At 62.7% G+C, this 16731-nt stretch overlaps 1 protein-coding gene across 1 annotated transcript; it reads left to right on the top strand.

The window, feature by feature from the left end:
* Window positions 1-3350: 3350 nt before the first annotated feature.
* ASIC1 (acid sensing ion channel subunit 1) lies at window positions 3351-16677 on the top strand. The gene is made up of 10 exons (XM_014523211.2): window positions 3351-4001; window positions 10384-10534; window positions 11480-11607; window positions 12040-12190; window positions 12538-12594; window positions 13626-13779; window positions 14022-14113; window positions 15101-15180; window positions 15760-15864; window positions 16083-16677. Exons 1-10 carry the CDS (start codon window positions 3351-3353, stop codon window positions 16185-16187), a joined length of 1674 nt encoding a protein of 557 aa, XP_014378697.2. The 3' UTR covers window positions 16188-16677.
* Window positions 16678-16731: the final 54 nt, after the last annotated feature.

Below are 16731 nucleotides of genomic sequence, written 5' to 3' on the forward strand. Positions count from 1 at the left end.
TGGCATTTATTGGTCTACCACGACCTAACAGGGTCACGTGTGTAGACAGTGACGCTTTACTGCGGAGCTAATGAGCCAGCTCCGCAGTAAACGTCTTGTGTAGATGCACCCAGATGATCCCTGCCATGAACGGCTCAAGCCTCATCTTAGCACTAGTCGGGTTTTTCTCCCCGCCCTGCTCCTACTGGGAGGCTGTACTAATGGTTAGAAACCATCTTCTCATTGCCAGCCCAGCTTTATTCCTGGCCCATTTACAGCCTTGTGTTCTCATGCCAGCACTGTCCTTTAGCTTAAACAGCTCTTTTCCCTCCCTGGTGCATAGAAAATGCATGAGCAGTTAGATCCCTGCACAGCCTTTGCTTTGCTAGGCGGAGCACACCCAGCTCTTCCAGCCGCCCTAGGAATCCAGGCGTTCCTTCCCCTGATCGTCCCGGGAGCCCCTCTCCACGCCTCTTCCAGCGTGAGCTCTTCTGTCGTGGATGCAGGGGGCCAGGGTCGTGCCAGGGTGCCCAGGTCTCACCAGGGCTTTGCCAGCAGTGCTCCCCTCTGTTGGAAAGTCCTTGCCTGGTACTTCCTTGGGATCGTGTTAGCTTTTTGCCATGCCTGCATCACTTTGGGAGCTCACCGCCATATGTATATCTAAGTCTTCCTCCTTCTCCTTGGTTTCCATTTGAGCTTCCAGTTTGAAAATGTTGTTATTAGACCTACCTGTGGGCCCATGCCCTCTTCATTATTGACTATCGTTCCACTTCCAGTACTCCAGCCCTAAAGCTCACACGGCACTTGCTGTACAAAAGTTTGCCCCTCCCTCCGTATACAGACAGCGTCTCCCAACTGTGTATTGGCCGGTTGCATTAGCACACGTCTCCTTCTGGCGTCAAGCTCAGAAATAAAAGAAATTAAATAAGACCCTACATGATGTTATGCCGAAACTCCCGGTAAGTCTCGCCTGTGATTCTCCACGTTGCCACTGGGAGACGCAAGCTGTTTGCCCAGTGCCAGGGTCCCAGTAGACGGGCGTGCTGAGATCTGCTAAATATGAGATATGGCAATCAAAGGAGGCAGCAAGCAAGCAGTTAAGTCCACAGGATGGGGCGTATTGACTTCATGCTGAACTAGCATCAGCCAAAAAATCCATTTCCTGACTAGCTCTCAGTCCTGAAAACGGTGCCCTACATAAACAGTTCTGCTCCCCTTAGGTCAGGCAGTGGCGACTGCGGTGCCGGAGGCTTCCTGGTTATTAGTCTGTGGCCGCATCAGATGCTTTTTGTAATGCGCTGAGTACAAGAGAGAGAACCGCAGGGAGGGAGGGCATCGCTTCTGCAAAGTAGTCTTCACATTGTGGGGAAGGAGCATGTGGCCTTGCCAGGCTGCCCCGGCTCCCCCGGCACTGCTCCTTGGACTCCCGACGCCACCTCCTTGCGGGACATGCGCTGCAGCCCTGGCTCCAGCCTTGCCTCCCCGCTCCTTGGACATGCCAGGTGAAGCTGTCCCTGCAGGTCAGTCCACCTGCCCTCCACTCCCTGCCCTGTCCTTGCCTGACTCAGAGCCGGCCTTAGGGATGGGCAGCGTGGGTGACCGCCCAGGGCACTGCGGTCAGGGGGGTGCCACACACACACACACACACACACACACCCGGCCCCCCAGTTGTCAGGGGACTTCAGTGGCCAGTAATCCCAGGGGCTGGGCAGCGCCCCCCCACCCACTGCCCATGCACAGAGCTGATTGGAGCCAGCTGACTGGGGCAGTGGGCTAAATAGCCCCCAGTTGGTGCTGGAGGAGGGTGCCGAGGGCTGGGCCAAGGGCAGAGTGGCGATACCCAGCAAGAAGGAGGTGTGGCTGGACGGCCCCAGCTTGCACACCAAGGGCTTCCCCATCACTGACCTGCTGGGGCTGGAGGCTGAGCTGCAGCCTCTGCATGACCATTGCCACCACGGCTGAGGGTCAAGGAGCTGGGCAGCAGCCCCCTGCCGCTGGGGTGCCCTTCCTGCCACCCCACGCCAAGCCTGTGCCGCCCCCAGCCCAGCCACCCAGCAGCAGGCCAGCATCTTGGGTGAGCTGTGTCCTGAAGGGGCAGCGGGCATCTGCCTGGCTCCTGTAAGCTGCAACCTTGATCTGCTTATTGCCAGGGAATTACTGCTGACGCGGGTGCGGCCAGCTCTGGAGCGGAGTGCGACAGCTCATTGCATGCCCCAAGGCTGCCATTACTTTGAGCGGGAAGTGAAGAAGAGCGCTGCATCCCCTTGCAATTAGGGAGAAAGGCGTGGAGTTACCTAGATTTGGCCAAAGCACCAGGGCGTTCATCTTCCACAGTGTCATCACAGCGCAGAAGCCCAACACCCTCTAGGCTGGCTGGAGTGGGGTCAGCCCCATCCCCGCGGCCTCTGGAAGCACCATGATGTCCAGCACCAGGCGTGGGCATGGACCATGAGGCCGTGCCCCCACGGAGTCATCTGGAGACCCTTGCAGACCTGCAGCCCAGAGGCTGACCCACCTGGCCCTGTTTCCATTCAGCATGTCAGAGGGAAGCCATGCCCCGGTGCTGTGGCTGTGGAGCTGGGGCTTAGAGGAAAGCCTGGACCTGGTCTCCCGTGGGGTTTCTGGCTTCATGGAAGGCAGCTGTAGTGCTCTGGGAAAGCGTGCTGCCCATTAGCCGTGCAGAGCAGGAGAAGCGCGTGTCCTGCTTTCCCTGTGGCTCTGGACTCCGAATAGCCCCACGGAGCTGAGACACGGCCAGGCTGGCGCAGGGGCTGGGTCCTCCCCTGGCCCCGCCGCCTCCTCTCTGGACAGGGCACGGTGTTGAGCTCTGCGGCAGGCCCAGGCCCTGCCGGCTGGGGCCGATTCCAGTGCCGGGCTGTTGGCTCGGCATGCACACGCGTGCTATCGTCTGGAGCTGGCAACTGCACGGAGCACCGGGGCCAGGAGCTCCCAACTTGTTAGCAAATCAAGCAGCGAAGCTTTCAGAGTCAGCAACACATCTCTGCTCTGCCCTGCCAGGCGCGGTCCAGACCCGCGTCCCAGGAGGGCCAGGTAGGGCCCGCAGAACCGCCCCTGGCTCCTCCTCCTTTCATCCCCTTTCCCGCACTCCTCCAGTCCGGCCTCATTCTCTTCTCTCTTCCCCTTTCCTCCCTCTCCCTCCACTCCTCCCTCTGTCACCCTCCCCCCCACAGTCTCTGATTTCCTCGCTCAGTCGCTCTCCTTCCACCACCGGCTCTTTCTCACTCAACTTTCCCTTGCTGTCGCTCCCCTTCCCTTGTTCTCGTGCTCCCTGCCTCTCTCAGCCCGTTCCGTCTTCACCCAGCCCAGGGGATCGGAGCAAAGGCCTTGGGCACTATCCGGCCTGTAGCTGAATGCGCAGGGTGGAGGGGCACTGCAGGATGCCCCTCCAGATATTCTGCACCATCTCCTTCTCCGGCGAGGACAGGCACAGAAGCGACGGGGCCACGGGCAGAGGCGAGGAAGGTGCGGACGAGTTCCTGTATGGTCAGGAGGAGGAGGAAGCAGAGGAGGAAGAGCAGGGAACGGCCACGGACCTGGCGGCCTTTGCGAGCGGCTGCACGCTGCACGGAGTCGGCCACATCTTCGTGGAGGGTGGCTTTGGCGTGCGGCAGGCCCTCTGGGCACTGGCCTTCCTGCTCTCCCTTTCCATGTTCCTCTACCAGGTGGCCGACCGCATCATCTACTACCTGGAGTACCACCACGTCACGCTGCTGGACGAGCAGGACAGTGCTGAGATGACCTTCCCAGCCATCACCTTCTGCAACATCAATCGCGTCCGGACGTCGCAGCTCAGCCAGGACGACCTGCTGTACATCGCGCCCCTGGTAGAGTACGAGACCTGGATGGAGCCAGGCTTCCCAGTGGCCCAGCCCAACCCGGAGACTTTTGATGAGGCCCTGAACCTGCATGCCTTCTACAGCCGCACCAGCCACCAGCTGGAGGACATGCTGCTGAGCTGCAGCTACCGGGGCATCGAGTGCAGCTCTGAGGACTTCTCTGTGGTGAGTAAAGCCCGCTCCAGCTGTCCCCCTCCATGGCAGATAGCTGGGAGCGCGTCTCCGTCTTAGGCCCTGTCCTCGCAGGCCTGTTTCTCTCTGCTGTGCAGGCGCAGTAAGGACTGCATAGCGATGGGTGCCCTCTGATGCCTGTGTGGGAGGAACAGAGCGCGCTTGCCGGCAAGGCGTGACATTGGGGCTCGGCGGGACTGTGGCATCGGGGGAGGCTGAGCGGTGCTTGTAGGACTGCAGTCGGGGCCCGGGCTGTCCTTATGGGGAGCAGATGCCCCATGCGGGGTGTTTCCACCATCTGGGACCTGGCGCTGCCACAGGAAATCTGGTCTACGGTGGTGCTTTGACCCCATACATCACTCCCTGCTTCCTGGAGGATCCTGACAGCCCCTTTGCCGTGCACCCTTCTTCCAGGCGAAACTGCTGCAGCTTCATCGCCATTTGCCCTCTTGCCCCCCCCGTTCCAGCAGACGAAGCGAGGAGACGGTCTGCCTTGGCGTGCAGGCTCTGACTGCTGCGATGAGTCGCTAGTGCTCAGCTCTGACATGCAAGCGCGGCGGATCAGACTGGCCGCGCTGGCCCTCTCTCTCTCTGTCCCAGCACCCCCTAGCTCCATTTTTAGCACCAGCCAGGCCTCCTGGCTTCCTTGTGGGGAACGCACTGCTTGCTGTAATTAAAATGCTCCGTGTGTGCCCGGGGCACACACTGACCTGCAATGCCAGTAAAAGGGCTTGGGGAGCCAGGGCGAGGGCAGGAGGAGGAGGAGCAGGGCAAGGCAGGGCACCTGGTGTCACAAGTTTGCAGGGGAGGGAGGCATCCACTTGTGGAAATGCTGGTCCCGCTTGTCAGGCATCAGGTGCCTGTGGTAGGGCGTGCCGGGCCCGGCCCACCTAAGGGAGGTGCCGATGCCAGGCAGGGGGCTGGGCTGCCAAGCTGGGAGCCTGTGCTTTGTGAAGGGTTACCCAAGGGCCAGTGCAGAAGGACCAGCCTCAGGACGCTGTGTCTGCCCCGGGCAAGGCTACAGCATTTTGTATTCCCGAGCCCAAATGGAGGGGCTGCTGTCAGGGATGGTAAGCAGGGCAGTCCTAGGTAGCCTGGCGCTGGGCTTGAGCGGCTTGGCTCTGCTCTTTTGTGCCTCACTTCTCTCTTCCCATGCTCTTTGTTCTTCCCAGAGGTCCGTCCAGGTCCTCGTCCCTGCCCTAGCAAGGAGCCTCCTACTTGGGGGTCTGGAAGGTTTTGGAAAATGTCTTTGCCTCCCAGCTCACCTTTAACAAGGAATATCTCACGTGCCCAGCTCCCGCACGCTGTGTGCGCCTGAGCGCTCGCCTTGCACGGGCCAAGGAGACACCCGATAGCTGGTCGATCGCTCAGCCCCAGAGGCTTCTCTCACCAGGGCAAGGTCAGCGCTGGAGGGGAGAGGAGGACACAGATACGCTTGTTCAGAAGTCAAGCAGGCATGGGTGGGGGCGCTTTGGGGACAGCCTGGGTTGTCCGTCTCGCTATGAGGAGGCTGAGAGCGGGGGGCTGCAGCTGTGGGATGCCAGGGCTGGCTGAGTTAGTCAGGTTGTGTTGTGGCCATATAGGCCTAATCTCCGTGCCTCCAGAGGAGCCGGGAGCCAGGACCCCGGGCTGCAGAAATGATCGTCCTTGGCACTGTGGGGCACCGTGCGCGGGCACGTGGCCGACTGCGCTGGGAGCAGGGACTGGGACAAGAGTGGGATGTTTCACGAACGTGTGGACATGAAACCCAGCAGCTGTTTCTTACCTGCCCTCTTTAGGAGGTTGCAGGGAGGATGGCGCTGGGGGGTGCTTTGTGTGGCGGTTTGCTGGAGGGCAGATGTCCCGTGCCACCAGCCGACCTCCTTAGGGTTGGGTGTGGGTTCCAGTCGTGTGCTTCTCCAGCCATCCTGCCCCACCGGGGCCCAGGAGTGGGCACAGTAGGAGTCTCCCGCTATGCCGGATCAGTTGGACAGACAGGAAGAGCAGACACCCAGACACGGGAACCTGCCAGGTGGCAGCAGCATGCCTGCTGGGTGCCGTGACCCTGGGGATTACCGTTTCGTCTGCTTGGTCCTGCCGCCTGGCACAGGGGCTGCGCTGGATGCCAGGAGAGGAGCCTGCTGGCACAGAGGGGGTGGCTGGGGACAGAAGATGGGTGACTCCTCGGCATCCCCTTCTCCGGAGCTGAATATGAGAAGTGTCAGGCTCTGGCAAGCATTGCCCTGCTCCAGCACAGCAGCCCATGGTCTCGCAGCAGATCTCTGCTGGCTCTGGAGCCTCCTTTAGCTCAGCATCTCCCCAGCTTGGTGTGGTAGCACCTGAGGACAGGCTGGGAGGACTTGGAGCCTGTCCTGCTCCAAGTGCCATCCAGCCCAGGAGGTACAGACAGCTGCAGTGCCACAACCAGCTGTCTCCGAGGAAAACCCTGCAGCTGGCAGCTGGATGCCAGGAGGAGTCCTTGAGTCCCAGCTGGCAGGATGCCCTTGTGGGACCTCCTGCCAGAGCGCTGGTGAGATGGAGCCTGGAAAGGGAGGGCAGAGCCAAACCCGTCTGGTCCCAAGAGGCAGCTCTAGCTCTTGGCCGTGCTGGAGCTGCAGACGCTCGCTGTGGACAGCAGGCAGCAGCGCTGCCCTGCACAGACCAGGGCTGGAGAGGGTCAGCAGAGCCCCCCAGGCAGGAGGGTCCCTGGAGGGGGCCCAGTGTCCTGGCAGGGGTCCGGTGCTGGGCAAGGGGGGGACAGGTGGAGGTGGGGGCAGAGGAGGGCGCAAGGGTGCTGCAGGGCTCTGGGCCCCGGCCGCAGGCTGAGGAATCCAGGCTCTGGAGGGGAGGCTGCCCCATTCCTCCTGCCCCCACCACCGCGGCAGTCCCAAGGCAGCCTCTGAGGCCTGGGCTCTGCTGCTGCCCCTACTACACGCGGGCAGGCAAAGTAGCAGAGCATCCCACAGGGACTGTACCATTCCTGTCTGCCGGAGCCCCGGCTCCAGTGGGACCGCAGCCTCCTTGCACCACCACGGGGACCGTGCTTACAAACCAGGACAGGCCTGGTGCAGTGGGTCCACAGCTGAGGCATCAGGAGGACACCCTGCAGCCACCAGCGAACACGGGGGGCACCTGCCAGGTGGTCGATGGGAAGCCAGATGCCTCGGACGCAGGCATCTCTCCCACTCAGTGCAGGCAGCGCCTGCGGGCTTGTCTCCCCTACCCTGGCTGCAGCCAGGTCCCTGCGCACGCACGCCTGCAGCCACATCTCTGGGCGGGCTGCGGTCTGTGCTCTCTCTCTCTGAAGCCCTCTTCTCCCAGGACACACGCGCTGTATCCCAAGACAAAGCAGTGAACCACTGCAGTCCCATCCTGCCATGCTGGGTGCACGGAGGCAAGGGGAGTTGCAGTCACTGGCAGTGGCTGCCAGAGGGAGACAGTTCCCCAGTCACCAAGCCGTTGTGCTGGAAGCTGCTGCCTGAGGAGGCTGCAGGCAGGATTGAGCATCCTCTCGCCCAGAGAAAGGGACAGGAGGCTGCTCAGGAGTGGCAGGAACGACATGGGAGCAAGGCTCCAGGGAGCTGGAGCTGCCTCCAGACCGTCTGCTCCGGGGGCCCTGCCAGCGCTCTGCGTGGGAGCGGAGCCGTGAGCCATCTGGGGAGGGAGCTGGAGATGCTGGAAAGGCAGAGCCACGGCGAGTAGAGGCAGGGAGGGAGATCCTGCTCTGGGTGCAGACTCCTTGCCCCTAACTCTGTCTCCTGCCACCATGTTCCCACCGCTGCCCGAGAGGGTTGCCCGGCCCCAAGAGGGGTGGGAGCCGGGCTGGGCCCGGCGCAACATGGAGCCAGCTGGCAGGGACCGGGGCTCCCTGCAGGACGTTGCTGCCTTCCTCCTGGAGCAGACCAAGTTCCACGGGCTGCGGTACGTCTTCTCGGGGCGGCTGTCCTGCCCGCGCCGGGCGTTCTGGGCGATGGCCGTACTGGCCTCGCTGGCCCTGCTGCTCACCTGGTCGTCCAACCGCATCCGCTACCTGCTGTCCTCGCCTGTGCACACCAAGGTGCACATGGCCTATGCCCGCAACCTCACCTTCCCAGCTGTCACCATCTGCAACAACAACCTGCTGCTGCTGCGCCGCATGGGCCGCGCCGATCTGCACCTCGCCGGCTACTGGCTGGGGCTGCTCACCCAGCGGCTGCGGCCAGAGCCCGCGGCGCGCGAGCTGCTGCGAGAGGAGCGCTGGCGCTGGCTGGAGAAGCTGCTGGACTTCTCCCACTACCTGCCGCCCCCACAGCAGGGCCACAACACCCTCCACCTCCTGGACCGGCTGGGCCACCAGCTCGAGGAGATGCTGCTTTCCTGTCGCTTCCGGGGCGAGCGCTGTGGGCCCCACAACTTCACCACCGTGAGTCAGGGGTGGTGACGGGGCTGGCTGAAGATCCACCGGCCCGCAGGAGGGAGGGCTGGGGCGGATGGTCTTAGCAAGAGGAGGCCAGGGAGATGCCAACGTGCTGTGTATGTTGGGAGGGAGAGGGGGAGGAGGAGTATGCATGGACCTGGCCGTCGGGAGGTGGAGGGAGGCCAAATGGAGCAGGTTGGGAAATGGACACCTGGCTGGATGGGGTGGCTGAGACTGGAGGAGAAAGGGGGCCCCTGCCGGTAAGGGCTTCTCCGGGGCTCAGGACTTTGCAAAAGCAATTTCTTTTACCGTTGCGGGTGCGTGTGAGCGTCTGCGGTTCTCAGCACTGCCGGCCTGCCCTGCTGGGCTGGCGTGGGGGCAGCGGAGCCGAGGGGCAGCTCCAGGGATGTGTCTCTGGGACTCTGCCCAGTTCACGCACAGGAGGCTGCGTGCCCTGCCCTCAGCGCCTTGCGGGCGCAGCTCATTGGGATGTGAGGAGGGCCAAGGGATGCCAAATGCCCGTGCGTGGCACTCGGCTGCGCTCCCAACTGGCAGCGCAGGGGCTGCGCCCAGGCCCCTCTTGCGCCTGAAGAGCCGAGCGGGTGAATCGGGCCCTGGCAGCGCTGCTGGGTCTGGCTATGGGTGGGGGTGGGAAATGGGCTGTCCGCCCTGCTCTGCCCAGGGGCAAGGGAGAGACCAGGAGGTGCCTCCTGAATCCCACACCTGCACTGGGCGAGCAGAGGGGAAGCTGCTTCTCTGAACAGGTAGATGGGAGGGCTGGTCTTGGCCATCACAGCAACCCCTGCACTCGGCTACAGCCACCCTGCTGCCCTGGGACCGCAGACGCAAGGACCAGGGATGCTAGGCTTGGGTGGCCTCTGTGCGGTTCAAGCCACCAGGGCCAGACACGTCCAGCGGCAGCAGAGTTCGGGTTTGCGCGCCGTTTCCAGCGCCCCTTGCAGGGCAGTGGCAGCATGCGCCCTGCTCAGCAACGTCCTGGCAGGTGCTGGCATGCGGATCGGAGTCACGGAGGGAGCAGGAAGGGCAAGGAGGGCTCTTGGGGGCGGAGGGGCAGGAACAGGTGATGGGCACCAGGGGCAGGAAGGATCCCTGTCTGGTTAGAGGGCTCGGGGCGCAGCTGGCACCGCGCCTCCCCAAAGACTGGCTGCCTGGCATCCAGCCCAGGCTCTCTTGGCACAGCCGGGCCCTGGCAGCTCCGGAGCTCGGGGACGGGTGGGGTGAGCCTGGGTCTGGAGCGCCAGGCCCGTGGCTCCAGGGACAGCTAAGGCAGCCTGGGATCCTGCGCTGCTGGGAAGGAGCGGGGGGCTGGAAGCTGGGGCCCCCTGGCTCTGTTTCCAGCTGGAGGTGGAGCCGGGGCTTGGTGGTTTAGCAGATGGGGCGCCGAGGCCCGGCTCTGCTGCATCGTCCCCGGGTGCGAGCCCCTGCCTCCCCCAGAGCCGGTCCCCATCTCGAGCAATGGAGGCTGGCCAGGGAGGAGGGGCTGTGAGGCTCAGCCAACGTTTCCCGGCGGCTCTTGCTTCCCTAGATGAAAGGCAGGATCCGCAGTCTCATCACATTCCCCGTGTTCCTCGTTATGTTAATTACATGCCGGTGCCCATAATGGAGCCCGTTAGCGGAGCATCTGCAAAGGGAACGTGAGCAAGTGCAATGTAACTACGAGCTGCCGGTGTGCCCTCCCTGGGGCGAGGGACCCAGCGCCGTCCCGCAGGCAGCCCGGGGTTTCGGCCGATGCCTTATTTCCATTGCCAGTCCTCTTGCGCGGGGCTGTTGCCACGGTTACTGCGCTGCGAGACTGCTTCCAGCACAGATGGGTCCCCGGGGTCGGTCCCAGCAGCCCCACATGCTGTGAATTTTGTGACAGGCCGAGCCGAGCCCGCACCGCGCCGCACCGCGCAGAGGCCTGGAGAGCCAGCCCTGCAGGAGGGCATGGCCCGTGGGCTCAGCCGTGGCTCTGACTGTCCCCCCCGTCCCCCCCAACAGGTCTTCACGCGCTACGGGAAGTGCTACACCTTCAACGCGGGGCAGGACGGGAAGTCCCCTCTCATCACCGTGAAGGGCGGCACCGGCAATGGCCTGGAGATCATGCTGGACATCCAGCAGGACGAGTACCTGCCCATCTGGGGCGAGACAGGTAACGGGCCCCAGGACAGGTGCTCACACAGCCCCCGCCTTGCGCAGAGAGGGACCGGCACTGCCCACAGGGCCACCCAGGAGCCCCCTGCCCCACGCGTCCGTGCCAGCCGCACAAGCCCATGCAATCCCCAGTCGGGGCAGGGGCAGTTGTCTGGAGAAGTGTCCCCCCCCCTCCTCCCCACTGTGTCCCTCCCGTAGACCCCCATCTTCTCAACCCCTCCCACTTCTTTGTCAGCCTCTTTTCCCTTCCTTCTTTTCCTACCTCAATTATTTGCCATGGCAACTGCCTACCCATGTAAATGAAGCAGCCATCACTTGTCTATGGATAGTGCCAGCCACTTCCAGTGCTGCAGTCCCAGGGAGCAGCAGCCCAAGCAATTGTGCTCAAACCCATAGTGTGGGGATGGGTGTGCGGGCCAGCGTCCCCCTCCTCCCATTGCACCGCTCATCCCTTGCCTGGACAAGCCTGGTGCTGCAGTCTCCTAGGCGTGGGGGTCCCCAGGCACACAGCCCGGATTAGGGAGAGGAACCTGTGAGACTGGGCAGGAGGTGCCCCGGGTGCATCGCTGCCTCGTGCAGGGCGGCAGTGCCATGGGAGGAGCAGTGCCTGCTGCCCCGTGTAGGCGGTGTCTCCAGCTCGAGGTGCCTGCGTGGGAGCGCTCCAGAACAAGGGCGTTCTGCTCTCCCTCCTGCAAGCCTGGAGTAACGCCAGAGTCAGGGGAGCCGGCGCGAGGCAGAGGGGCCCGGGCATGTTCGCTGCGTGCTGCTCCACTCGGGGCAGGGCTGCAGCAGCATAAGCAGGGGCCAAGCCCAGCTCTGGGCTTGGCTCCCCCATCCAGCCCATTGACACAAAGCAGCTTGAAACGTGAGAGCCCAGGGCATGGCTGCACTGTCACGGTGGGAAGTGCCGCACACCTGTGTCCTGCCTTTCTGTTTCTCACAGATGAGACCTCCTTCGAAGCTGGGATCAAAGTGCAAATCCACAGCCAGGATGAGCCTCCCTTAATCGACCAGCTGGGGTTCGGGGTAGCACCAGGATTCCAGACCTTTGTGTCCTGCCAGGAGCAGCGGGTGAGGGGCACGGCCAGTCCCAGGCTGGTACTGACCTGGCAGCCCCTGATCTGCTTCTGCCCACCCTTTGCAGAGCAGAAAATCCCCCCCATGGTGTGTATGGCCAGGGGAGGAGGAAAGTCCTGCAGCACAGCCAGAGCCTGGAGGGATTACACCGTGATTCTGGGGCCAGAAACAGCCTCTGGGGTCTAGTCACTGGAGTGGGGCTGAGGGCCAGGACTCCCAAGTGGTAGCCCAGGCTTGCTGCAGCCTCGAACAGCGTCCTCGTCCATCCAGTGGAGGCAGCGACCTGCCATGGGGTTTTCTCAGGCCCAAGGCCTGCGACTGGCGTGGTACTCCCGGGGTGCTCTGGCTGGCACCTGCTCCATGGTGCTGCTCTGCAGGCATCAGCTGGGCACTCCTGTCCTCATGCCTCCTGTTCTTGCCCCCCAGCTTATCTACCTGCCCCCTCCCTGGGGCGACTGCAAGGCCATCACCGGTGATTCCGAGTTCTTCGATACCTACAGCATCACGGCCTGTCGCATCGACTGCGAGACCCGCTACCTGGTGGAGAACTGCAACTGCCGCATGGTGCATATGCCTGGTGAGCCCCTGAGGGCAGGTGGGGAGTGCAGGCAGCTCCAGAGCAACCCAGCAGGGCCACATTCAGCTAAGGAGAGCCACTTTGGACCAGGGCAGCACCTTCACCCCCTGCCAAAATGATAAAGCATGAGGCAGGCATGTCCTCGGGTGGGGAGATCATACAGCCCCTTGCTTGGGGTCTGGAGCCCTGCTGGGGATACCTGTGAGGGGTCAGTATCCCTGCCCCAGGCAGATCAGACCATGGCCCATGCACCCCAGCATCTCCCCTGCTCCCTGGATCGGGTCCGCTGGGGTCCTGTCCCAGTGCACAGGCCTTGCTGAGGTGTTGCTCTTTCTCCCTTTCTGCAGGCGATGCCCCCTACTGCACCCCCGAGCAGTACAAGGAGTGCGCCGACCCGGCCCTAGGTGAGCCTGCCCTGCCGCCCCCTTGCAGGCTTGGCCTCTAGCCTGGAGACAGGTGCGCGGCTCCTGCCGGGGTGAGGAAAGCCCCTCGCAGCAGCCGGAGGGTGGATGAAGCTCGCTTGGAAGCTGTCCTCAGCCCTGCTTAAGTTGCACCTCCCTGCAGCACCTCCGCCCTCATTACATGCCAGGAAGGTGCAAGTCGCCTTGGTGTGGGGTCGGTTCAGTTCTGACCTGGGCCTTTGCCTGGGCACCTGTGGGGCCCGAGCGCCTCGGCCACATGTCGTGGGGGAGGAAGCCCCGAGCTGTAGCCATGTCCTGAGCTCCGCTCCCTGTGTTAGATGGGTCTTGCTGTCCCCAGCATAACAATGTCGCCAAGCCATATTGGCTGAAGAAGCTCTAGTTATATCCAAGGTGCCTCCCTGGTCCCTTGCCTGATGGTGTCTGTGCTCCTGCCAGGGCCTTCCTTGGGATGTGAGCCTTGTCTTATCACCGCTAAAAGCATGAGCCAAAGGAATAGCTCCACAAGCAGGCAGCTGCAGTAGACTCTGATCCTTTTATCTGCACAAGCCCCTGAAGAGAGGAAAAAGACCCAACAACCCCTGCTGCCAGTCCTGCCACACCTGCCGGCAACCCCGTGGCCCCCTGGATCGTGGCAGAGCCTTGCCCGTGGCAGGCAGCAGTGGGGACTCAGCCACAGCAGACCCCAGCACCCCTTGACTTTCATCCCTCCCAACCTGCGGAGACGCTTTTATGAAGAACTTTGTTTCATGACCTTCCGTGCCGTATTTCCCACCTCTGCCCTCCTCCGTCAACCCCCTCCCCTTGGGCGATCTCCACCCCTTCCTCTCCTTGTATCTGCATGGTTGGCAGCTGGCGACAGTTTCTGTAGTTCGAGTCACTTCCGTGAGTGCCCCAGGTCGGTCGTCAGCCCGAGGGGGTGCTGGCCTGAGGTTTGCAAACAGCCCCGCGGCCCTGGTAGCGTCTGGGCTGCCGCGGTTCGATCCGTTCTGTCTCTCCCCATCTCCTGCTCCCAGATTTCCTGGTGGAGAAGGACAACGATTACTGCATCTGTGAGATGCCCTGCAACGTGACCCGCTACGGCAAGGAGCTGTCCATGGTGAAGATTCCCAGCAAGGCCTCGGCCAAGTACCTCGCCAAGAAGTACAACAAGTCGGAACAGTACATCGGGTACGCTGGGGGGAGAAGGAAAGGCAGGGGCTGGGGCAGAGCTGAGGGGTGCCCAGGCCAGCAGGGCTTTGCCTCCCACTGACTCCTCCAGTGGGTGCCCGCCCTGTCTTCAGAGCTGCAGGGGGCTTGGTGCTGACTGAGCACCCGACTCCCTGGCCTTGGACCCTGCCGGGGTCTTTGCTCACACGCCCCATGCTGATGTGTGCAGAGGCTCTGATGCCCCTCTCACCCGTCTCTCGCAGAGAGAACATCCTGGTGCTGGACATCTTCTTTGAAGCCCTGAACTACGAGACCATCGAGCAGAAGAAAGCCTACGAGGTGGCTGGCTTGCTGGGTGAGTCTGCAGGTGCTGGTGGCCATGCTTGGGAAGAGACCCAGCTAGGCCTGCGCTCATTCCTGAGCAGTGCTGGCCTAGCATGTGCTAAGGGTCCATTCAGCAGGGATCCTAGGCTGCCTCCCAGGCGTACGGGCTCTGCCTCCTGCCTAGCCATGGGGAGCAGCGAGATCTGGGGCAGGGAGGGCAGTTGGGGACCCTAGTGCTGTGAGCAGCATGACCCACCAGCCTGCTCGGCAGCAGCAGAAGCCAGGCCCGCTCGCACCAGGCTCCCTCCTCAGCCTCCAGACACTTGGGTTCTTTGAATAAAGGATCTAGAAAACACCGGTGGCTTCATCCGCTCCATCTGTGTGGAGCAGTCGAGGTTTGGGCTCAGGGAATAGGCTTGTGGGACAAGGTCGCCAAGTCGCACCTGTGTCACCTGGGCACCCAGCCTCAGCCTGAGCTGAGGACCACCACAGCCTGTGGAGCAGCGGGTGAGCCATGGGGAGGCGGAGGGCTGCAGATAAAGGACAGGCAGTCGGGTGAGATGTGCACGTGCAGTCACAGCAGCTTGCGGGGACTCACACTGCACCTCTGGGACTGGAAGTGCCCAAGATAGGTGGTGTCCACCCACCCCCTGGGGCACAGTCCCTGTCCACAGTGGGTCACAGGCCATCCTGGCTTGCCTTTTCTGGGGCACATGCCCCCCCCCCTGCTGCCTTCTCTAGGGTCAGGCCCACAATCCCCAGCTGATCTTACCAGGCATTGGCCTTGCAAGGGTCCCCATCACAGGCAGGTGCTAACAAGATTAGTGTGAACTAACGGCAGAGGGATCCGGCCTGTCGCTGCAGGCAAATGAGTCACTACAACAGGTGCAGCTGCCGCCTCCTCCCTCCCACCTCCTTTCTTTTCTCCTTCTCTGCTTCCATCCCTGCTGTCACCCAGCCCCTGGGAGCAGAGCCTGCTGCTCCCCCCTGACTGCCTCTCGTCCCCTCTCCTCTGCAGGTGACATTGGTGGGCAGATGGGGCTGTTTATTGGGGCCAGTATCCTGACTGTGCTAGAGCTGGTTGATTATGTTTATGAGGTGAGTTGCCTCGCTCTCCCCTCTCCTTGGCTTTGGAGCCTGGTCGTCCGCGGGGGGATAAAGCCCCCTTCCCTGCTGTGCAGCAGAGCGCTCCCCAGAGGTCCCCTCCCTGCCAACCTGCTTGCCCAGACCCTGCCTTGCCCAGAGCAGCTGCTCCCCTGCTCCATGTCCCTTGCCTGCCTGCCGGCCGCTCTTGGCCTGATCTTACCCTCCAGCCCCGTCGCGTCAGCCTGGGCTTTTCTGCTTTGCCACTCCCTGGGCCTCTGCCAGGCTTGGGCTCCTCTTCCAATCCTTATGGACCCAAATGCCTCCTGCGAAGACATCCCTCCCACCGTACTCTTATCCCACCCTTCCTACCCAGACACTGGTGCTGTGGGGTTGTGCTCTCAGCCTTCCCAGTGCGCGTGCAGGACGTGGAGTCACGCTGGATCCCCTGCTGGAAGCAGGATCTGGCCTGTGCGTTTCCCGTCGCAGACATCCCATCGCTGGCGACCTGGCCCTTCCCCAGCTTTGAAGAGCACGGGGCTGCTCGTGTCCAGAGGGGCTGTCTCAGCCAGCAGATGCTCTTGCTGCCCCCAGGTTATAAAGCACAAGCTGTGTCGCCGGGGCAAGTGCCGAAAGAACCACAGAAGGAACAACGCGGACCAGGGCGTTGCTCTGAGCATGGATGATGTGAAGCGCCACGTGAGTACTCGAGGCGCCACCCTGGTGCCCGGGGCCCGGCCAGAGTTAGCCTCCACCCTCCAGTGCCCGCATAGCGGGGGCATCAGGGCACTGAAGGGCTGACCCTCTAAGGACCTTTCCCTCTCTAGCAGTGCTCGCGTTGCCATTGCCCGGGCGTTTGGGATTGTCTTCACACGCAGGGACTGACTGCTCCTAACTTGCCTCTCCCTTGTGCCCAGAACCCCTGCGAGAGCATAAGGGGCCACCCAGCTGGCATGACGTACGCAGCCAACATCCTACCTCATCACTCAACCCGGGGCACTTTTGAGGACTTCACCTGCTGACTCGACGTCTGGATGTACAACCAACACTACCAAAGCCCTCTGGAGAGCTGCCCCTCTCCCCGGGAGCGTCAGCGGAGGGGACACATCTAGGGACCTTGCTCCTAGCCACGGTGGGACACGGACAAGAACGATGGCCTCAGTGCTGGGCCAGGCAGCAGATGGTTGTGTTGGGTTGGTTTCTGACCCTGGATACAGACTCCACAGCAGCTGCTCCCCTCCCCACCCCTAGTTTAGAGACTCTTGGACATGCCAGCCCAGCTACGCCGTGACGCGACGCTGGGGGCGTCTCTTCCTTGGCGCCCTGCGGGGAGCTACCGCATGCCGGGCTGGGCCCAGGCCTTGCCCCGCTCCTGCCCTCGCCTCCCCCTTCGTTTTTAACTAAAGAGAGCAAGGAACCCAGAAGCCAGGAAGAGTCAGCTCTGTGGCTGCGAAGGCACCAGGGGGAGGAGGCCCTCCCCCTTCCCCATCCATCCATCTGTCTGCCTGCTTTCCCTTCCATCCTGCTTCCACGGGGAGCCCTGGGAGGCAAGGTCGGGTGTAGGGA

Source organism: Alligator sinensis, unplaced genomic scaffold (assembly GCF_000455745.1).
Source record: "Alligator sinensis unplaced genomic scaffold, ASM45574v1 scaffold1329_1, whole genome shotgun sequence".
NCBI classification, from domain to species: domain Eukaryota; kingdom Metazoa; phylum Chordata; order Crocodylia; family Alligatoridae; genus Alligator; species Alligator sinensis.

Coding starts and splice junctions, on each gene's coding strand:
- ASIC1 (XM_014523211.2), top strand. CDS start 3,351: ATGCGCAGGGTGGAGGGGCACTGCAGGATGCCCCTCCAGATATTCTGC. Junction 11,608..12,039: donor TGTCCTGCCAGGAGCAGCGG/GTGAGGGGCACG, acceptor CTTGCCCCCCAG/CTTATCTACCTGCCCCCTCC. Junction 13,780..14,021: donor AAGTCGGAACAGTACATCGG/GTACGCTGGGGG, acceptor CGTCTCTCGCAG/AGAGAACATCCTGGTGCTGG.